Source organism: Drosophila novamexicana, unplaced genomic scaffold (genome assembly GCF_003285875.2).
Source record: "Drosophila novamexicana strain 15010-1031.04,08,12 unplaced genomic scaffold, DnovRS2.1 tig00001353-arrow-arrow-pilon, whole genome shotgun sequence".
NCBI lineage: Eukaryota > Metazoa > Arthropoda > Insecta > Diptera > Drosophilidae > Drosophila > Drosophila novamexicana.
Genome location: NW_020824851.1, coordinates 377,971 through 400,330, shown reverse-complemented (window position 1 = coordinate 400,330; position 22,360 = coordinate 377,971). Strand labels below are relative to the sequence as shown.

General features: G+C 45.2%; 3 protein-coding genes across 5 annotated transcripts; 2 read left to right on the top strand and 1 right to left on the bottom strand.

The window, feature by feature from the left end:
- The first annotated feature begins 4,561 nt into the window (after positions 1-4,561).
- Positions 4,562-8,237, top strand: LOC115767195 (chromatin assembly factor 1 subunit A). Its single transcript, XM_030711386.1, has 3 exons — positions 4,562-6,558; positions 6,622-6,791; positions 6,858-8,237. Exons 1-3 carry the CDS (start codon positions 4,584-4,586, stop codon positions 8,016-8,018), a joined length of 3,306 nt encoding a protein of 1,101 aa, XP_030567246.1. The 5' UTR covers positions 4,562-4,583; the 3' UTR covers positions 8,019-8,237.
- A 1,111-nt stretch (positions 8,238-9,348) lies between these two features.
- LOC115767183 (DENN domain-containing protein Crag) lies at positions 9,349-19,906 on the bottom strand. Of its 3 annotated transcripts, none has more exons than XM_030711374.1 (15): positions 19,817-19,906; positions 18,808-19,143; positions 18,198-18,744; positions 17,984-18,134; positions 17,653-17,924; positions 17,373-17,586; positions 17,140-17,295; positions 16,900-17,064; positions 14,286-15,727; positions 13,911-14,207; positions 13,484-13,564; positions 11,484-11,934; positions 10,992-11,426; positions 10,746-10,930; positions 9,349-10,422 (listed from the first exon to the last, which is right to left on the bottom strand). In XM_030711374.1, the coding sequence occupies exons 2-15, from the start codon at positions 19,106-19,108 to the stop codon at positions 10,104-10,106; spliced, it is 5,016 nt and encodes a 1,671-aa protein (XP_030567234.1). In that variant the 5' UTR covers positions 19,109-19,143; positions 19,817-19,906; the 3' UTR covers positions 9,349-10,103. The 3 variants fall into 3 exon arrangements, with proteins under 3 accessions (XP_030567234.1, XP_030567233.1, XP_030567235.1); XM_030711373.1 differs by lacking the exon at positions 19,817-19,906 and adding an exon at positions 19,609-19,767; XM_030711375.1 differs by lacking the exons at positions 13,484-13,564; positions 19,817-19,906 and adding an exon at positions 19,609-19,767.
- An 869-nt stretch (positions 19,907-20,775) lies between these two features.
- On the top strand, positions 20,776-21,710 carry LOC115767187 (mitochondrial protein import protein ZIM17). Its single transcript, XM_030711378.1, has one exon. It carries the CDS (start codon positions 20,963-20,965, stop codon positions 21,506-21,508), a length of 546 nt encoding a protein of 181 aa, XP_030567238.1. The 5' UTR covers positions 20,776-20,962; the 3' UTR covers positions 21,509-21,710.
- The last annotated feature ends 650 nt before the right edge of the window (positions 21,711-22,360 follow it).

Below are 22,360 nucleotides of genomic sequence, written 5' to 3'. Positions count from 1 at the left end.
CATAGCGAGTCATGTTTTGAACCAAATCTATTTCCTATTCAAGAGATCCTTGCCAACGCGAAGTATTTTCTTGGGCTAATACTAACATCTATACTTAATATTCGTTGCCTTTAGTCGGTTATCGATGAATATCTAAATCAGGCTACAAAAGTGAGTGTACCCTAAAACTGTGCTACACTTTGTGGCAAGCTCGAAGGGGCGTGGCAGAGATCGTGACGCGGGGGCATACGGAGCAAACAACTTTCATCGCTGGCTGGCTAGGCACATGGCAATTTATGAGCATGACTTGTTGAACTTTGAGCCAGAAGATCGGAAGCTGTTGGAAACTGCCCGATCATGGCATCAAAATGTGAATCAAGCCAATTTGTTGCAATGAAGCTTACAGCAGCGTGAGGCAGCAGTCGAAGAAGAGCAAGACGAAGAAGAAGTAGAAGACGGAGACGGAGGCGAAGGGAATTGATTTTGACAGCTATTTATGGCTGTCGATCGACAGGTCGACAGATCAAAGCGTGGGCAACTGACAGACAGAGTGAAAAGTGTGGGAAATGCGTTTTCTACGAAATATCCGGTAAGGCCAGACAAAGGCTGCATTGTGCTAAGGACGTTTGCCAGTTGCGTCTGTGGCAAGTGTGTCAACCCATGTATCTCTCTCTCTCTCTCTCTCTCACACACTATATAGCTCTCTCTTTCTCTCTCTCCCTCTCTCTGGCTTTCTACTGAGACTCTCTTGTGTACCTGGCGAACTTCCCTTTAGCATTTTACCTTTTACCATTCCCATTTGCCTGTTACAATTTTAATGCGTATCTGTCTCCTGGCTCAAACGGCATAATAAAGAGAGTCCAGACCCGGTCCCAGAAACGGAAAAATAAAAATCCCAAAAGCGAGCCCTGAATGGACACACACTAAACGCATGCATGCGTGCGTTCATATAGATGAGTAATTGTATAGAAATACAAATATATATATATATAAGCTAAATTCATATATGGATGCGTATGTGCGACTTACTAATAGCATATCCAACGAAAAGTAAGGCAACTAATGAATTTTCATGGCGATTCCTGCGGGAAATGCCAATAGCTTTCAACGTTCAACGTCGCCGCTGACGTACCTAGACACACCATGGAAGCCACAAATATACAGCGGGACAGACAGACAGACAGACTGACAGACTGACTGACAGAGAGACTGGCAGACTGGCAGACAGATAGACACTGGCAAGTGCGGCCACCCAAAAACCCACCCACGACCCGCCACGGCGAACTCGCTGAACAAAAGGAAACACAAACCGCAGCGCACGGGCCAGCATTAGGGAGCGTGGTGAGGGGGAGGGGGAGGGGAGGGGGCTTCCTCGCAAAAGCTATTCAACCAAATGTTGTATAAATGTAATTCAATACTTTTTTCAATCTTGCAGTTGCCGCTCTTCTTGTTTGTTACTGTGTGGCAGTAAGTCCACAGTACTGCGAAAAATGTTGCCACCACACACACACTCACACATACAGTACAACAAATTGGAAACACATTTTACCCTCCAATTACTTAAATACAATACTCGCTGCGATTGAAGACTAGAGCAGGGCGTTACGTGGCATAATGGGGTGGGATGGGGTGGTATGAGGAGGGGGGGCAGGGTGTGTTGTGGTGTGGTTGGGTAATCAGCAGCAGGATCCAAGAACCAAGTCTTGAGCTGTCACAGTGGCGCATTAGTTGTTAAATCTTTCAAAATAATTAAAGCCCAATTAGCATTTATGATAACATTTAATTTGGTGTAGATTGTAATTATTTGAATGCCGCGATTTCGAGTTAAGCTCAAAAATATTTCGATTTTTGCATATTTTTATCATCATCAAAATAACAAATCATTATTTTATATTCTGAAAAGCAGAAAATCTTTCCAATTCAAATATAAAACTTATATGCCTATATGCTTAAAACTGAAAACTTAAATAGGTTCCACCTTTTTCCCACACGTTGGTGAATTTAAATTCATCGATTCAGCCGTGACACACACATCTTAAATATTACATACATTAGAGAAAGCAAGTTTTGAGATCGATTAAAATTACAAACAAAGGGTTGGACTCAAACCCGCCCATTTTCCAACCATTGTCCACCCACTTTTCGCGCGTAGCGTGAACTTTTCAAAACTTTCTTTTCACAATTTTTAATGCAGATCTTTGTAAATATATTTGAAGCTGATCAGATAAATGTGTGATCGATTGTAAACTATCGATAATTATAAAATAATCTGCAACAGTGTGGCCAGATCTGACTTTTTCCGGAGGAATATCTCCTTTTAAAACATCAAAACTATCCGGAAAGATATCCTACTTCTTGAAGCTTTCATTTCACATTCACAATGATACAAATAAGTCGTCATACTTAAGATACTGCAACATTTGTTGTGATGCCGTGCTCAAAGGCTCGATTACTTGGTCTAGTAACTTTGTTAAAACCAAATTGCGAAATCGTCTAAACTCAGCCACTCGCAAGTCCTTCGATCGTGTCAAGCTAAACTCATTTTAGATGGGATAAAAAAAAACACTATCGATATGCGCAAAATTTGGCCACACACATACGCACACTGTGCAAATATCGCTAAACCGCACACACACACACACATCCATGCGCATTTCTTGCAAGATTGTATGTATGTCATATGTCTGTCTGCCTGTCTGCCAGTCTGTCAGTCGTTTGTCATGCACGCTTCACGCCAACAGGTCTCTAATTTCGGGCGCGCTCTCGCTTGCACTTACGCATTTGCATTGCTTTGCGTGTCATCAAAAGGACGAATGAATGAATGTAAGTATGTGTGCGTGAGCGTCTATGGTGTGTGTGTGTGCGTGTGTGTGCGTGTGTCTGTCCACCCCCCCACTGCCGCTCGCTCTCCAGAGAGTTGCTGCGCTTTGTGCGCGCTAATAGATTTTCTATTACCCACATAGGGCAATCCCCGCAGCTCCGGTTCCGTTCACATGCATGACCGAATTTTCATTTTACGCTCGCCAAACGCGCGCGCCAAACGCTTTCCCAGCCAAATCCCAACGGAGTCAGCATCAAGGCAAAATTATTATTATTATCATTATTAAAGGAGTCGATGTCGAGCAAACTGCCAAATCAGGGCTGCCCAACCAAAGTGCGTATCTAATGCCAACCACCCGCTCCCGCTACCGCCCCCCCCCCCCCCCGCCGCCCTAGTCAGAGCCCGCAACCGCAACAGCGACCGCAACGGGCGGCCGTTTCTGTTACACATGTCAATATTAGATTTAAGATTTGAGCGTAAGTTAAATGGGTTAAAGCCAAGCAGCAGGCGATGACAATGATGAGCATCATTCGCTGGGGCGGACGGCGAGGGGGAGGATGCGGGCAGTGGCAGTGGGAGGATACACTTGTGCATCGGTTGCAATTTACAACATATTTTGCTTAAGCACGGTGGAGTGGGGAGGGGGGAGGGGGGGTGTTAGGGTAGTTGTCACGCTGCGTAACTGCGTATTGAGACACATTGTAATTAAATAAATGTTACTGCAGCTCAAGACCCGGCTGAGCACATCGAGCATTCAGTCACCATGTCAACGAGATCCGCTGCCGCTGTCAAGGCAAAGGGTGTGGCAGGGGGCGGGTGACGGGGGCAGCTTGTGCACATTGTGGCCGCAAGTGAATTGCACTTATCCGGGATTAGTAAAAATGCCACATTAAACAGCGTAAACAATGTAAAAAACTTGTTTATTGCTGCAAAAGTTTATTAAGCTACATCCGAATAAATGCAATTGCAGAAATTGTGCACGCTTTCAATTAAATTAAATAAGGCACGGAACCTGATCAGGTGTGCATAATTTATTGCATTTATTATGTTTATTGGCGTGCGATTTGCCTCAAAATTGCAATCTGTGCCACATTTAATCAAATATTAACAAACGCTTTAATGATTTAAAGGCGTTCCATTTGAATTCCTTTAGGGAAATTTCAATTTTTGACTAACTTGTTTTAAACGAAAACAGTTTGACCTTTCGAATAACTTCCTGAAATCTTTTCAAATGGCATCTTTCATGTTTATTTGTACAAGTTTATCAAGCGATCACCATATATATTAACTATTCAACCATATTTTCATAAATAAATATTAATTTAACAAATACAATTTTGAAAGTTTTCACAACTTGTGCAGAATTCAAATTTGAAGCATTTGCATTTGTATCTGAATACTGTAGATATATTATAAATAAGTATTGGCAACTGCAGCTGGGAAATTAGTTAGTTTCCGTTGTTTTTCAAAATAATAACGGTTGACGAATGAGAGAAATCAACGTAAAGCGCCATCTACAGAACCATTTATTATTGTTTAGGTGTTGCGTTGCCAACCATTGCAAACTATTGCTGACGCTTAACCATCGAAACGGCCGTTCACAGCAACTCTGAAAAAAACATCTGGGCATATTTTGTTCTTGGCGCGCTTTTGCCACAACTGTTGTGCGTGTGTTTGTGTGTAGCGCGCTAGCAAGATAAACGATAGGTGGAAAAAAAGCAAACTGTATTTGCAATTTACATATATAAACATTTACATAAACACTGCGAACAAGTGTAATAAGATGCCTGCCGGCATTGTTAAAACTCCAAACACGACGCGTGCAAAAGATGCAAATGCAACTAAATCGGCGGACCGCAATGGCAATGACAACGGCAGCAGTGGCAAGAAATTCGTGCAGACGCGTCTGCCTTTTAAGCTGATAACGCCCGTGGCAAAGGCTGCGCCCGCTGCCTCCCCAACGGCGACAGCAACAACATCTCCAACAGCATCAGCGTCCAGCGTTGTGGAGGAGGAGCAGTTGGAGCGTGAGCCGCGCAAGCGCAAGCTGTCCTATGGCTGCGACGAGGAACCGGAGGCGGAGCAGCTGCGCCGCTCCAACAGCAAAGAGAATCTGGGTGAGCTGGGCGTGTCAGGTATTACGTCTAGCAAGAAACCCAAAACGACAGAACCAATGCCCGAAGAAGTCATTGAGCTGGACGACGACGATGATGTCGACGACGACGACGACGACGTAGTCGGAAATGTCCAAGATCAAGCTGCTGATGACCATGCCAAGGAGAAAAGGGTGAAGGAGAAGAGCGCAGAGAGCGCCAGTCATCCGGCGCCCATTCAAATCAAGCTGCCGCTGAGCAACAAACGCGGCAAGCGCCGCAAGTCCCTGAAGAAGGCGGAGAAGTCGGTAAAGACCCCGCCAGCCGCCGAGCCGAGCGACTCCAGCGATGATATTGAGGTCATTGCTAATAGTCTTAATCCGCAAAAGCGACCCAAGGTGACTGTGGCCAAGTCCAAAGCATCGCCAAAGATCACAGCCAAGGTCAAAACGCCTGTCCAGACCAAATTGAATGTGGAGGCCAAGTCGAACGGAAAGGCCAAGACGATTGTCAAAGCCAAGACTGATCTGGAGTCCGAAACGACCGTGAAATGCAAGGAAGTCAAGTCTAAACCGAATGTGCCGGCCAAGGCCGATGTGAAGCCCACGTCCGAAACGGAGTCAATGGCAAAAGATGAATCGAAATCAGATAAAGAATCCATCATGGATGTCGACTCGGAAGTGATGGTCCCGGACAGCAGCGACAGTGACCTGAAGCCCGAAGAAAATGCCGTCGCCGAGCAGTCCAGCACCGATCTGGACATGGACGTAGACACAGACACGCTGAACAAAACGTCACCGGAAAAAGAGAGGGACGAGGAGGGGGAGGAGGAGGATGAGGAGCACAAGTCAGCCGGCTCGAGCGCTAGCGCCGCTGCCCTTGTGCCAAAGAAGCCGGAGAAGCTGCAGAACTTGACGCCCAAGCAGCAGAAGCTAATGGAGCAACGACGCAAGGCGCGCGAAGAGAAGGAGCGCAAGCTGCAAGAGGAGCGTCGCCTCAAGCAGCTGGAGAAAGAGCAGCGCGAGCAGCAAAAGAAGGCAGAGCGCGACGTTAAGGAGGAGCAGCGACGCAAGGAGCGCGAGGACAAGGAGGAACTGAAGCGCAAAGAGCGCGAAGAAAAGGAACGAAAGCGGCAGGTCGAGCACGAGGAGAAGCGCAAACGCAACGAGGCCAAGGAGGAGGTGCAGCGCAAGAAGGACGAGGAGCGCCGCCGCAAGGAGCAAGAAAAGGAGGAAGCCGAAGAGAAGAAGAAACGCGCCGCCGCATCCTTCACTAAATTCTTTGTACCCAAACAGCCGAAGCAATCCAACGGTGGCTCGCTGGAGCACGAGCAGAACAGCTGCGACAGCGGCCCCAGTCACAGCAGCAGCCAGCAGCTCGCCTTTCGTCCCTTTCAGGTCAAGGACGACATGATCCTGGCGCCCGTCATACGCGCCACACTCGGCGCCGACACCCGCCAACAGCTAGACAGCCTGTTCCTCGTGCCAGATGAAGAGGAGGAGGAACTCAACAGTAGCATTGGACGCGCCAAGCGTCCCACACGCGCCCAGCTCTATCTGAGCGAACTGAGCCTGGGCAAGCACAAGCCGCTGGCCAGCAAACGTGATGCCCGGCTGCAGAGAAGTGCCAAGGATGAGGAGGATGACGATGATGTCCAGGTGATTGGTAAGTGCACAGTTTTTGGCTCTTTCGGAAACATCTCATGTTAACATAATCTGCTGCTTGCAGATGATCTGGCCAATGCGGGCACGCCCATTGTGGAGGAGCGGCCCAAGCAGCTGCCCTGGACGCGTGCCAAGTATTTGCACTTTGCGGACAATCGTCGTCCGCCCTACTACGGCACCTGGCGCAAGCGCAGCCAGGTGATCAGTGCGCGCCGTCCACTGGGCCAGGATAAGGTATGTTATAAGGGAATTTGCCAAAGCTGTGCCCTAACCACAGACATATTTATATTTTTGCTGCAGAATCATTTCGACTACGAGGTGGACTCCGATTGCGAGTGGGAGGAGGAGGAGCCGGGCGAATCGCTGAGCGCCAGCGAGGATGAAAAGGAGCGCGAGTCTGAGGAGGAGTCTGAAGAGGAATACAACGAATGGTTTGTTCCCCATGGCCATCTCAGCGACGAGGAGTTGCAAAACGATGGCGAGCTCGAGGATGGCAACACACGTGAGGCACAGAAAGCCAAGCTACAGGTGCTGCAACAGGAGTTTGCACAGGAAATGAAGAAACAGACCAAGAAGATCAAGCCACGCCTCCTGGGCCCCGTGTGGATAGATGAGAGCGGCAACAAATCGGAGCTGTGCCCGGCCGTCTTCATCCAGACCATTGACATGTACGGCTGCTGGCAGCTGCAGCCGCTCACGCTGGAGCCGCCACCAGAGTCCGTTCGCGAGGAAGAGCCGCCCGAGGAGGTCAAGGCCAAGCCAAGCACAATGCAGCTGGACGAACAACTGTTGCAGCAGCTTGTGCGTCTTATACACGGCAACAGCAATGCGAAGGCCTTCCTTATCTCCGAGTATCTGGAGTACTTGAAGACGCAGATTCCGCAGGAGTCGCAAACACTGCTGCCGCCCAAGACTCTGCTGCGCGAAAAGTTCGACGAGTTGGCCAGCTGGAAGCCCGTCGAGCTGGGCACTGGCACCGAAGCCAAGAAGTCGAAAAAGCCCAAAAAGCGACTTTGCTGGGTGGTCAATGCAGAAATGCTACACAAGTTCAATCTGGACGAGCTGACCCTGCAGAACCAATGGAGCTACACACTCACGCCCAGGATCAGTAAGACGGACACATCTTTGCGCGAGGCCACGCCGCCCGCAGAGGCAGCGGAGGCTTGCAGCACGCCCAAATCCGATGTTAGCAAGCGCGAGGAGTCTGCGCCCAGAACGTCCACAACAGGCGCAATCACAGGCACAGCAGGCAACACAGCCACAGCTGGCACTGCTTCACCCGCGGCGACCACCAAGAAACGTGGCACACTGCTCATGTCTGTGCCACGGGATCAGCAGTTCCATGCGCCCACCAAGAATGCGCTCATTAGCCAGTATCTGCGCAAGCACAACGAGACGACCAGCAGGAAGAATCCCTCACCGGCGCCAATGACCGACGATGTTGTTCTGCTCTCCGATTAAACGTAGCTCGTCTCTACTCTCTAAAACATTAAATATATCTTTCTTTGTCACACCCTTTGCCTAGTATCTAAATTCGTCTAGCCCTAGTTTTTACTGTACTTGCCGTGCGAGCTGTCCAAGTAACGCAATATCAATTCACTTGGATGGTTCTATAATCGTACGGATGCGTGCTCCAGAAGGTACATAGATATACAAATAGTGTTTTTTTTTTCTCGATATATATATATGTATTTCTACAACAAATAAATTTTGTTTATTATTTATATTCAAATCATGAAAGTTATTGAAATACTTGTCAAATTGCAGGATATATAGCCTGTGTTATTAAAACAATTTGAATTGATATCCTAGTACTACATCACACAGGAATAATCAGTTATCCAATTCTATAATAGAATACAAACTGAAGAGACAGTTAGCATATCAGTTACTCACTCATTTCCCTCCCGTGGCGGTGGAAATGCGTATTCGTATACCCTGAATCCCACCGATGTGTAAAGGGGGCTTTATGATTTTGTATAATGATACCACAAGACTGTCAAAGGTGCAAAATCATTATTGTTAAGTTTTTGATCCGGAATCATTCATGCTTTATCTTATCTAAGAATTTCATATTCATGACTTTTAAACTTTCCACTTGATAAGTTAATTTCTTCTCTTTTCCGCAAGGTTATATCATCTATTCGTGCCTTTAATTTAAACGCACCTATCTCAGAGATAATGGGAGTTAGAGATTTCCAAATCTGAGTATAGATCACAAGATCCGGAAAAAAATATATATTAGGAATGGTGGAACAGCAGTAGCAACTTTTTAAAATGTGTTTAAGTTACTTCCAGTTAAGATCTGATTTCTTGATTTACTCTGCGTAAAATTATTTAGTCCTTGGCAAACCCTCAGACAACTATTTTTCTATCATTTTTTTTTATTATTTATTATTTTTGCATTTTGTTTTAAATTAATTTAAATATTAAATATACATTTACTTAAAAAGACCGACACAAAAGATTGTTGAAAAGAAACATGAGTTTATTATTGTTAGTTTTGTGTTTAATTCTTTAAAATTTTACTATCGTTGTTGGTGTGTGCTTGTGTGTGTGAGTGTGGCTGTATATGAACGGGTGATCTTTAAAAATCGCGATTTTAATTAAATTTGACATAAGCTGTCTGATTTTTTTTTTTTTTATTGCTATCGTAATCGTTGTTGTTGTTGTCGTCTGTTGGTTCCGAAGGTTTCGCTCCCAGTTCAATCCGTATAACCCGAGTCCCAGACCCCACCCGAACCCTATCCCAGTTTACCCAAACCCCCCCTACCCGCCCCCACCACCAATCGTTGGTTTTCGAGACATAGTTCATTTCACGCGCTATCTACATTCGATCGTTAATCGATTAATCGATCGCAGCTCGATGAAATTATATATTTCTGAAATAAAAATCACAATTTGAAGGCGATGCGATTTGAAATGTTGATATACTACATACATAGACAGACATACATGCATACATACATAGGACATCCATACAAACTAATTCTACAGACGGATCACACATAAATATATGTATGTACCGTTATATTATATATAATAAGGCAAATACGTTGAGGGTCAATTTGTTGCAGGAAGTCGAATCTAAAAAAGTATATCTATAGGTATGTCAATAAATCGTCTGATGCGTGTGTGTGTGTGTGTGTGTGTGGGTATGTGTATTGTCTTAGAAACCAGTCATTTAGAAGTGTTGTGAGTGTGTGTGTGTGAGTGTGTATGAGCTCTGCGTTGTGCGAGCGAGCGAAAGAGAGAGGGAGAGAGAGTGTGCTAAGCAAAAACAAAAATGCTCAATTCAAATAAAAAAAGAATTAAAAAAAAAAAAAAACAAAAAAATTTAAGTACTTAAGATTTAAGTTTAAGTCATTTACAAGTCAAAATTTTTGTTTTTTTTTTTGTTTGTTTTTAGTATGTTTGTCAATTGATGTGGTTCTGTTAAGCGTTTTCTTGTTGTTTGTTTTTGGTCGCCATGTCTTTTAGGGTTTCACATTTTGCCCATCCACACTAGACACCCTGATCCCGATCCTGGTCTACATCGAGCGCACGTCAGGGCAGCAGCAGGGGCTTGAAGTATGCCCGACAAAAGATTGTGGATGCCGATGGAGGCAGGTCCTGATTGCGATAATACATATTGCACTCGCGTTCCGTTAGCTTATCGAATACGGCCGCATATTCGCGATGGAATGTGGCCAGGTCCACATTGGCCCGGCCAATGGCCGTTAGCGCCAAAAAGAGTATATCCCGATAGAATGAATGCGAACGCTCCACCCCGCTGCTCTTCAGCTTGTGCCGTTCATTGGCCAAACGCTTCAGCGGCGTTGCCATATCGTTGCACCTTATCGCCGAAATGATTTGTTGAATGACACTGCAACAATAGAAATCATAATGAATTAGTTGAATAAAGACAATGAGTTCAATATACAAATATTATAATATATCCATAGTCACATAGTTGTACACGCAATTGCTTTTGCGGGTGTTCCTATATTGACCAACAGCTCTTGCCTAAAAAACTATTTTTGAACAGATTCAGCTATTATTTTCGAGTCGCAGTTACCAACCCTGCATATGAGCAACATCTTGTCAGGTACTCTATCATATATTTATATTGGAAGAATCTGTCATATGATTTTTATAGGGAAGCAGACGGACGAATATAAAATATATTAATATATATTTATGTCTCACTTCATGCTGAGCTGCGCCTGATCGGTGAGCAGAGCCTTAATCAATGGACTTGTTGGCTGCGTCTCCCGATAGAGTATATACATGGGCGAACCGCTGGTTTCGCTATGCAAATTTAGATTATCCCACAGGCACTGTATGTGCACGGTCTTGACCTTAGTCAGAGGATCCAGTTGCTCCTCATCGCTCTGCAAAAGAAATGAATCAATCACATGAGCTATAACACCTTGCAATTTGGTTTGTACTCACCGTTGGCGGCAGGCACAGTTCGGGCAGATGCGTCTTGCACTCGATGCGCTCCATAAGCCACAACAGATTCCAGTAAATGATTGGATGCTCCTCGACAAAGTTGGACTTGATAAGCGACAAGTCACCCTCTTGGGTGAGTATATTCTCCAGCTCTTTGCGCAGCACTAGCGGATTCAGATACGGCACCGTCAAGCTAGACTTGTTGGGAGCCACGCCCTCGCTGTTGTTTTCTGTCTCGGCAGCCTCCAGGCGCGTGATCTGAACGCTGAGAAAAGGCACCGTCAGCTTATAGCACGCATGGCATGTGGTATTCAAATTGGAATCCTCCGCCGACCAGCCGCTCATGATCTCCTCATCATAGACCAGCACCGAACAGTTGTGACACTGCGAGCATGTCGTCAACTGTATCAGCACATCGCATTCCGGATCCGCGCCCTGTCGCAAAGCGCAATAATGGTCAGTTTCGGTTCGGAATTGGATAGACTCGCTTACCTCAGTTATGGGGCTGTAAAGATTGTCGGGCAGCGCGGGAAAGGCGTACATATGCATTGCCGCATTGGAGCTGTTCTCGCCAAGCGGTACCAAATTGTTGTAGCTTGACTTGCGAGACTCGCTCAGCCTGCCCCAAGGATCTAGATCGCTAGAGACACGACGCAGTTTGCCCTCATCGGCACCGCTGGCTGTGTCATGCTCTTCGCCGCCTGCAGTCGCCTCCTGCTGGTGATGATGCTGATGATGATGATGGTGCTGCAGATGATGATGGTGATGATGATGATGGTGATGATGCTGCTGATGGCCATTATTTGTCTTCACCGGTGTCGAATTGGCTGATATGGCGCCCTTGATCTCATCAAATTTGCGCGTCAGCGAATTGGCCGCATACTTAATGCTGCTCAGGCTGCCCTGGATCAGCTCATTGGATTTCTTGCTCGTCAAGCTGGGACTGTTAGAGAGCAAAAGTAAGATGAGCTTTGGTTAATATTTGCCATTATTAAGTTGAACGGCTTTTACACAAACACACAATATACAGGAGGGTTAGCTAGAGAAGTGCCAACAACATCAACAACAACAACGACAATAACAACAGCAATAGCAACATAAGCAGCTAACGATCCCGAGTAGATTATCAGATAGTTTTTTTCAGATCAGATATAAAACAAAATAATACCAAACAAAAGTTTTGTTCTCTATTCTGTAGGTGGATTTTTCCATTCCCGATTTCCCAAATTTGTTCAATAGAAATATATATTGACAGAACATAAGTAGTTCTTCCTTTTTCACACACTTGTGAATTTTTTAAAAGCCTCGAGTTTCGTTATAAAATAAGTCAATAATTAAATAGAATCGTTTGCTGCTGCGCTGCTTAAATGTACAGGTGCGCAGGGAAGGTGAGTGGTGAGAAAGAGGGTGAGAGTAAGTGAGCGAGCGAGAGAGAAAGACAGAGAAAGAGAGCGAGTTTTGGGTGCTGTTGTGGGTTATGACAAAACTGGGTTTTGTGTGGATGTTAAGTTTGTATTTTCCTATTATGCTATGGAATATGCAAATTGTTAACGATCAATGTGAGTGTGTGTGTGTGTGTGTGTGTGTGTGTGTGTGTGTGTGTGTGTGTGCGCGTGTGCGTGTGTGTGTGTGTGTGTGTGTGTGTGTGTGTGCGTGCGTGCGTGCGTGTGTGTGTGTGTGTGTGCGTGCGTGCGTGCGTGTGTGTGTGTGTGTGTGGCTTATGTCAAACCTTGAATTGCCCGCCACCAACAACAACAACAACAACGCCGACAACGTCGAAGATCAAGTTGAGTTAAAGGAGAACCCAAAAACCGAAGCGTGTACCGCTGCCACTGATCAAATGTGGAACTAAAGTGGAACATAAGTGGTTTCAATTGTTTTGTGTGTGTATTAAATCAAATGCTGCGCGACAATCAACACATTTCCAAACAGACCAATCAGATAAACAATTTGTAATCGACAATAATTAATTGCCTGGAGCTGGCTTTTATGAAAAAAAAAAAAAAACGTATTTTGGACTTGCAATAAAACATTTCGACTATCGCAATTTTGATTAAAATTACTTGAGTTTGTTTTTCAAATTAATTCAAATTTTTTAAAAACTTGTGAAATTGATATCAATTAAAGCCAAACGAAAATAAAAATTACTACTATACAAGCATTAGAACAACTTGTATTGTATAATTTTCTGTGTGAAACTTTATGAAAGTGATAGAGCCTATTGAGACAAGTCAAGCATTACATATAATAATCATTACTTTGGAGTATTAATTGCATTTATAAATGAAGCTTCTCAGAAAATTCCATTTATAACTGTTATAAATATTTCACAGACAAGAAAAACCACCTATTGCGGTGGTTTACCAAAGTGAAGTCTGCGTGGAAAGTAACTTGTTCGTATGCCCCGCAGCATATGCACAGTGTGTGTGTGTGTGCGTGTGTGTGTGTGTAAGAGTGTGTAGGTTTTAGGAGCTTTTTTCTGTCTGACTTACCTTATGCTTGATATATTTTCTATTATATTGGCGGGCAATTTCAAGTCTTTCTTAAGGGACAATCGTGCGGGTGAATAACGTCTACGGTAAAAAAAAAAGTTGCACAGAAACGAATTGGAGCGATTTTCAGAGAGAGTTTTCATGTGTAAAAATACAAGAGGCAAAAATAAACAAATAAAAATAATATCTAGAAAAAAATCTCTGAAGGAAAAAAGAAAAATAGCAGTTTAACTGCGTTCGTATGGGTGTGTGTGTGTGTGTGTGTGTGTGTGTGTGTGTGTGTGTGGAATGTGTGTGAAATATATGTGGATTGAAATTCGATTGGTGAATGACACACGAAAGATAATAAAACATGTCGCCTGCTGTTTTTTTTTTTTTTTTTTTTGTTTTTGCATTCAACTCTCGGACCAACTGGTGACTTAGTTACCCGAATGTAAACTTCAGGGAGGAGCCAATGTTGGCCAGACTGTGGGTAACCCCGCTGCTGGCCACTGGCATCGTCTCCGATCGATGCATGCTCTTCCCAATTTGCGTGGACTCATCAAACGTGGCGCTGCGCTGTCCCCTGAAAAGGATTGGTTTATCGCTATACATGTTGCTATTGAGAGCTGTCGTTGTCGTTGTCATTTCTGCCTGTGCCTCCGGCAGCTGTGTGGGCGTAGCGTCCTCCTCGTTTAAGGCGCCTAGCGGATCGTTTTGGGTGACGGGCGTGCGTGGTGAGATTCTGGTAAAAGAAAAAAATTGCAAGCCATGGATACAAAAAATAAAAAAAAAAAAACAATTCCAGAGAAGGTCAACTCACTTGGTGGGGCTCTGGACGCGTTGTCTGGCCTGCTGATTAGCCACATGATCATCGAGTTCGTCTGGCTCCTGTTCCTCCTCATCCAAATCCACGTCTAACTCGTAATCACCGCTTGCAAATTGCATGTCCTGCTTGCCCTTTTGCGGTGTCAGCGGCGTCGATTGTTGCTCATGTTCGGCCCGTTCCCCATCCCCATCCCCATCATCATCCTCATCATCTTCGCCATCGCCAATGCTCATGATTTGCTTACGAGGTTTGCTTAGCAGCTGCGCGTCGCCGCCATAGGTGGGCGTATGCGGCGTGTGGGGTGAACTGCCATTGGCGCTGTTGGCGGCAGAATCGCCGCTGATTAGCAGACCAGCGCTGTTCACCACATCCTCGGTGGGCAGCACATCCGGAGCACCGCCCGTGACCGTTTGCCGCACAATGCTGCCCAGCTTGTTGCGCAACCTGTCAAAGGCGGCAAAATCAAGCAGACCGCCACCGCCGCCTTCGCCGGAGCTGGCCAAGCTGCTGCGCGACTGGCCGTCCACCGTTTCCAATGTGCTCAGATTGTGGTCATGCGAGGAGCTAAGTGACTTGCACACCTTGGCGGTACGACGTTTGCCGGCACGTCGAAAGTGCCCAGCGCCCATGATGACATTCTTGATGCGGTTCCATCGGATCTGGCTGAGCGTGGTGCTGTCGCTGGGCCACTGGGATTCGAGGACGCAGCGATTATAAAAGCCGTAGGTAAGGGCGTTTGGTTGCAGGCCCGACCTCTTCATCAGATAGTGCAGTCGCACCGCCAGCACTGGCAGATTGTGTATGCCGCACAGCTGCATCATGATGCGATAGCAGAACTCATCGCAGGTGATTTTCAGCTTGCTGGCGCGCACCAAAACATCATAGGCGGCGCGCAAAATGTCATGCTCCTTACCTGCATGCCGGGGATCCATTACCATGGAGGGCAGTATCAGAAAGTACAGTGAATAGCAGGTGGCCAGCAGATATTTAGACCACGCCTCCGGATGCTGCTGGCAACGGCTGGCCATCTTCTGTGACAGCTTCACCTCGTGCTTGGTACGACGCGCGATGGGCGAGCCGGGCGACAGAGACGCATTTAGCTGTAGCTGCAGGAACTGCGACAGCGCCGTCTTTCTTGTGCTATGCAGCAACTCTGGCTGCAGCGTAAAATTCTTGTAAACATAACTGGCGGAGCCGCCTGATGTTAGCGATACGTTGTCCGGCGGAAAGATATACTTGGTGCGCTCGCTGCTCTGGCCCGTATCCCAATCGACCAAATGCAGCTGTCCAGGCGTCTCATCGTAGCTGGTCACCTTCTCGGCGCACTCGTCAAAGAAGCTGAGGCCATGATCTCCATCGGACACGAAGCTGCGCTCCTCAATGAATCTAATGAACATCTGGGTTTTCATCAGCAGCTCAAAGAATTTCTGGTGCGACTGTACAAATGATCAAAAGAGAGAGAGAGAGAGAGAGAGAGAGAGAGAGAGAGACAGAGAGAGAGAGAGAGAGAGACAGAGAGAGAGAGAGAGAGAGAGTGAGAGAGGGTGAGAGGGAGATAGAGGGGAATATGTTATTCATAAAATCCATTAAAAATCGTAATGTATATAAATATAAAAATGTTTAGTGTTTTCGCTTAGTAAAATTGTGCATGAAGAGGTTTTGTTATTCATCAATTTCCACTATTAAACGCCTTAAGTGTTAATCATATTACAATATTTATTTTATTATTGTTGGAATTCAAAATATGAGATCACAAACCATGAATCATTTTGAATATAATCAGTTTTTTTTTTTTTTATTATTAAACGATTTCATTAAGTAAACAGACGGACTGGAAAAACGAATAAAAAAAATTGAAACAGGAATGCATTTTTATTAAAAGCTAACATTTTTGAAAGGCGAGACACAAAAATGATCTGGAGAAAAACAAGAAAGAATAGTGGCCGATGACTTAATGCCCTTGCTTGACAAAAGTAGTTTCAAATAGTGGAAGCATTATCGACCTTGAACTTGAAAATTATAATTTCTTATTTAGCTTAATTAAACGATTTATCTAAAAATATAATACCTTAGTACTAAGCTACATTTGCATTCGCAAATGGCTAATTAATTGGTAAACAGCATGCCTATAAGCAATGCTTAATTATCTGTTGCTTAAAAAAGCTCCTTGAAGCATCAAATTGGCAAATAAGCATAGGCAAATCAATTATTAAGAAAGTTTGATGTATTATAGTGTATTAAATTGTCGTCAACGTAACCAAAATGTTTTATTAATAATCTGTGTAAATGTTTGCGGTATGAGGCAAGCATTTAAGGGTATTCGAATATCGCATTAAAGGAATCATCTGCGACGCCATAAAGTGGCAAGAGGTCTGCACAGTTTGTTGTTTCCCTCATTGGGGAACTTCTTGAGGCTGACGTCAGCCGAGGAACGTGAAATTTCATTTAAGATAAAAATAGATTGGAATTTTGTAGATTGCTGCTAGGAATGAAATAAAAACGAAAGCAGCAATAATCTATAAGGTCATATTGAACGCCGTACAGAGCCTGCCTACACGCAATTTCTTAGCCAAGCCCGTCTGCATGATACCCAACTCTTTGCACTTACCTTATCGCGCGAGCGCAGAAAAGCTTTCAGCTGAAATAAGGCACTTGGATCCGTGGCGCCCACGGAGGGCGCCTTTGAAATAGGCACCAAGTAGTCACGATAGCCGCGCAAAATGCACGCCATGAAGAGCAGAAATGCCTCCTGAATGCGCTGCTCTAGCACCAGCTTAAATCAAAAAACAATAAAATAAAAATAAACTAAATATAATATAATAATATAATAATATGACGGGTAGCTTGCCTCACGCTTGCGCTTCCGTATGTCACGATCCAAGCTATTAGTGGAATCGTAGCTAATGGGCTTGGCGTTCTCCAACTCGGTGAGCGTCTGTCTCAGTAGACGTGCGGCGCGCTTGGGCAGAAGCTTTGGCGTCAAATGACGCTGCGAGTCGCACAACTGCAGAAGAGAGAGAGAGAGAGAGAAATAAAAGAATAGAGTAATTGATAGCTGAGATGCGTATGAGACATGCGTACGCTGATGTTATTGGTGTCCAGATCAATGCAGGTTACATCTGTGGGCGGCTCGTACAGATCAAAGAAGCGCGAGTCGACGCCAATCAAATAGGGCAGAGGCGCATGCAAAACCTCGGCCAAGCCCAGCGGGCACAACGGTATATAGGGGCATTGCCACTTGAACGGAAACAACAGCGAGACAATCGCCTCAGCAACGGCAGTCAGCGTTGCAGGTCTGCAAGTGAGAGCGTGGTTAAACGAAACAATTTACAAACAGTAGATAAAGTGCATACACACATACCTGAGCGAGTGTATGAGTATCTTTTGTTCGGTGAGCGCAAGGAGGAGTACGTGCAGGCAATTGTCGGTGCCTAAATTCTGGAGCAACATGTGAAAACCGGCGCCACTGCGCGGCAATGGCGAATCCTCTGGCTGTGTGAGCAGAATACGATCATTCGACTCGCTGGACATCTGTAGATGTATGCTAGGCGCCGGGAACGGCACCTCGTCCAGCAGCTGGATAATGTAACGCTCCACGGGTATTGGTATATTGACGCCATACAAGACCATGCGCTAAGGGAGACAAGACACTTGTTAGCGGACATCTGTTAATTGATCTTCACGTCGCTTACGTGTAAGTATTTAAGCCATTTATCGAAGGTGTCGCCAAAGGGATGGTGCGACAGCAAGCAAATGGCCTTGATCATGTGCAGCGAGTGCTGTGACGCAAACTCCTCATCCCAGCCAAGCAGTTCGCATTGCTCCGCAGATAGCTGCGATGCACTGGAATAGCAAAAAAAAAAACATTTGAGCCAGGAATCAGTTATCAATTTGTGCGCTGCCTACTCGTAATCCTCGTAAAAGGTAAGAGCCGAGCCGTAGACCTTGTAGGTGCCATCGCTTACAGTCAGCACAAAAGTGCTGAATACTGGGCTGATGGGTTTGCGTTTTTCGGTGCCATTGACATGTGGCCAGGCCTCCAGGCTGGCGCCCATGGGCAGGCAGAAGAGCGGCACGCTCGGGCATAATTTGAGGGGAAAGTCCGTGTGATCTACGGTGGGATAGCGCAGTAATATTTCTGGCTTATAGCTAATGTGCTTGGGACGGTACATGGACTTCTTGTAGCACAAATATACATCGCTGCCCACATAGCCCTTGTTCAGCGTCTTGTAAATGAGACAGAAGGCATGCGGCGGCCGTTCCCCTTTGCTCTGGACAATCACGCACAGCTCTGTGACCACCAGTTCGTTGCAGGGCATGTCTGGACGGGCGCGTCGATATGTGAGAAAGGTTTTTGCCGACGAATTATTCACATTGGCCACACGACCGCCGGGCGTTTCGGCAACAATTTCCGCATCCGACATGATGCGTTCATGGCCATCGTAAAGCACGCCTAAATGACAAAAACAAACAAATGTACTCAGAAGATTTGTTTGGCTGGTCTGGATTTGCTTACCGATATCCACTAGCGGCGGCCGATCCTTGCCGCGTCGGAAGTATATGTAACATTCGGTGGTGCGTACCGAGCCATGATTAAGATTCGCCGGCAGTCCTGTTGGTGTGTGCTCCAACAGCTCATAGCCATCGGGCAGCTGCTCGCCCAGCAGCGGAAAGAAAACGCCAATGTCCGTGATGGGCTCAATTGTATTGGCCGCACGCAGCCGGCCCGAGTCATTGAATATGTTCTCCTGCAGCAGCTGCGGCTGCTCGGGCATGCCGGCCACCACAAAGTAGTCCGCTATGCGCTTCTCCTCCATATCTTATGCTGTAATCGGTCGTGTGTTTGTTTCAACTGCAAAGAAACGCCAAAAAGGGTATACTTTAAGTTTGGTGATTAGATAAAACGGACGGGTAGACGGTAGACACAGCCACGGAGTCAAGTCGCGAGCGGCAGCTGGCGCAAATCTTTGTTTACATTGCCGACGTCGTCGCTGCTATCGCCGAAAGCTGATTGCAAATGCGCACAAGTCGAGTGAAAATCAAAGTAATAATAAAAATAACTAAGCGAACTTTGCTGGAATCTCGATACGAACGGCGTCGCTGTCGTGGACTTTGCTGTTGTTGCTGGTTTGTATTATGCTGCGACCACAGCTTACAACAAAAACAAGTTCCGCATGATGATTCAACGACGTTTCCGCTGCCGTTGCTGCTGTTCAATGCCAGGCCTTTTGTTTTGTTGCTGCTGATTTGGTTTTTGTTTACAGGAATCGAAATTCGCTCCCGTTGCGGTTGTTTCAGACTCGTATGCAAAACTTACAAATCCGCTGCTGTCTTTTTGGTCGTTGTTGTTGCAGCTGCTGAAAAAAGCGCTGCTGCGTCTTTGATTTCAGTTTTCAGTTTTCGTCGTCGTTTCTGCAACTTCTTCACACTACGTTAATTTCTACACAGCGTTGCACAAACACACACAAGCACACACACACACGCATACACACGTTCATACTGACAAGACACGAAATCATACATACATATCGATATGTAGGCGGCGACATTCGCCCACTTGCACTTTGTCTTGACTTTGTGCCCTTAACTATCGCGCGTCTTTTGTCCAATTTGTTACGTCGCAGCCGTTTAATGCATGCGAAATCGTAATCAATTGAAAGCTAGAGTTGTTGTTTTATCGCACATCGTTTACATGCAATTTCGATATTACAGTATATGTATCGATTATTATTATTAATGTTATTTTTTAATAGTGAGACTCCTGAAACCCATATCCAGCGAAACAAATTCAACTTGTAAGTTTTGTGCAACCATAAATTAACCTCCAAAGTACAATTTCATTAATTATTGCAGTTGTGTTGTTGTTGTATTGTTAACACCCATAAAATACGATTGCATCAACGTAAGAATAATTTTATTTTTGAAATTTATTATACAACAACATTAAATGGATTTCATTGATTACAAAACATTCAATTTAATTTCCAATTACATTTAGATTTAATTATTGAAAAATATATATAACAAATGCAAATAGTAGTTTTGGTATTTTAGTTTCACACTTTAAATACACAATAGCTTCCGCCAAATCGAAAATACGATATTTTTAATGATGCATTATCGATAGTTAGCAGCTCTTATTCGCTCATCTCAAAGCATTGGCGATAGTTAAAAACGATCAGAAATTCATCGTAAAGTAGTATCGTTGCTGCACGACACTCAACAATCGTGCTGCCTCTGGGCTATCGGCAACATTTGCTTATAGTTAATAAAATACGCTATGAAGTTAAGTTTCACCGCCGTAAATGGAGTCTTGAGAAAAAACTAAGTAGAATAGACACCACACCCGACTTATTTGTAGTTGACATTTGTAGAGTAATACAAACGAAGCATTACCCAAACTTCTGCACAATTTTCACCACTGTATGCATTACTTAATTATCGTTACTATCGATAGTGCCATCACTTGGTTCGCAAGTCGGCTTTTGATAGTGTTGCCTTCGTGGTCGCTCTCGCTGGAGCAAATTGCGCCGTTTGTTTATGCTAAAAACAGTTTAGTAACAACCAGATCATACAGACGTGCAGTTCGGCAGTATTTTGGTGTAGCATAAACCCCCCCGACTCCATATCGTCATCCGTATCCATTATAATCGTGAATATGCCGATGTAAAATGAATGCATTGCGCAATATTTTTACATCGCGTACCCTCAACTATCTACGCCAGAATGGACAGAACGCGATCCTCAATGCAGCCCAACAACCAGCGCCAGTGCCGTTGTCCGATGCCGATGCGGACAAATCGCTGAAGGATGCCCAACGATCAACGGCGCTCTCGATACCGCGCTCCATACTCGACGCCTGCCGCTTTACGGCCAAACCGTTTGAGATAACCGGCAATGCCGCTGGGGCTAAGCCAAAGGGTTCATTGTCGCCGACAACCCTGAAGCGGTTCCGTCGCATGCAGCGCCACATGGAGATCGTCTACCTGTGCAAGCTGTGCAACACGCGCAACACGAAGACCATCAGCGAGGAGGCCTTCTACAGCGGCGTGGTCATACTCCAGTGCGATGGCTGTGCCGTCGATCATCTGATCAAGGACAATCTGGGCCTGTTCGCCAATACTGATGGCAGCATCATGAATATCGATGAGGTGCTATCGAAGCGACAGGAGCGAGTGCGCATCATCAAAGTGAACGAGCACGGTGAACTAATCTAGTTCCAGTTCCAGCCAGGACAGCGATGCAGTGTCGTCGTGTCAACACTCGGAACAAACGAAAAGGAGACAGAAAAGAGAGAGAGAGAGAGAGGGGAGAAACAACCTACCTAAACAACAATTTTACCTTCTTTTTTTTTTGTTTTGTTATGTACATATATGAGAGCCGACGGCTAAATATAATTTGTTATCGCCGGTCAAACCAGCTATGAGTAACTCAAATTGAACAAATATCTTTCATTTACTGCAATCGTGAAGAGTTCAGCGATCGATCGCCCAAAGGCATTTCAAATTTCGTTGGTATCGCTATAAATACCCCCTCACATGCACGCACACATTGATAAACAGACACGAGCACGCGCCAGCCAAATTGCTGTTTATAGTCAGGCGGTGGTAGCATATACTATATGCGATTCTACGTATTCGCTCTCATATCTAGTCTAGAGATGAGTGCGTGCTTGCTTTAGTTAGCATAACACGCACGCACCAACACAACACGAACGATTCCCACAATTCATTATTATTGTAGCTTTATTCAGAAAAAAAAAACCGTAAAGGTTTAAGTAATTTTATTATTTATAAAGTGAAATTATAAGCGAAAGAGTTAAGAGTTTTATGAATAGGAATTGTGTATCAGTTTTTCGTGCGTGTAGATCGTGCTGCGTTAGCAAAGCCGGCACGCGCGCATCTCTAATCTTGGGTGCAAATACAGCGCGTCATCGTGCGTCTGCGTCAAGGGGCCCGCCGAGCGTTTATATGATCGTGCTGCTTGACGCTAATTAAAACGTTGCAAAAACAAAATCAAAGTCCACTAAGATTTGGATTCGCTAATTGTGAGACAGCTGGTGCTAATTA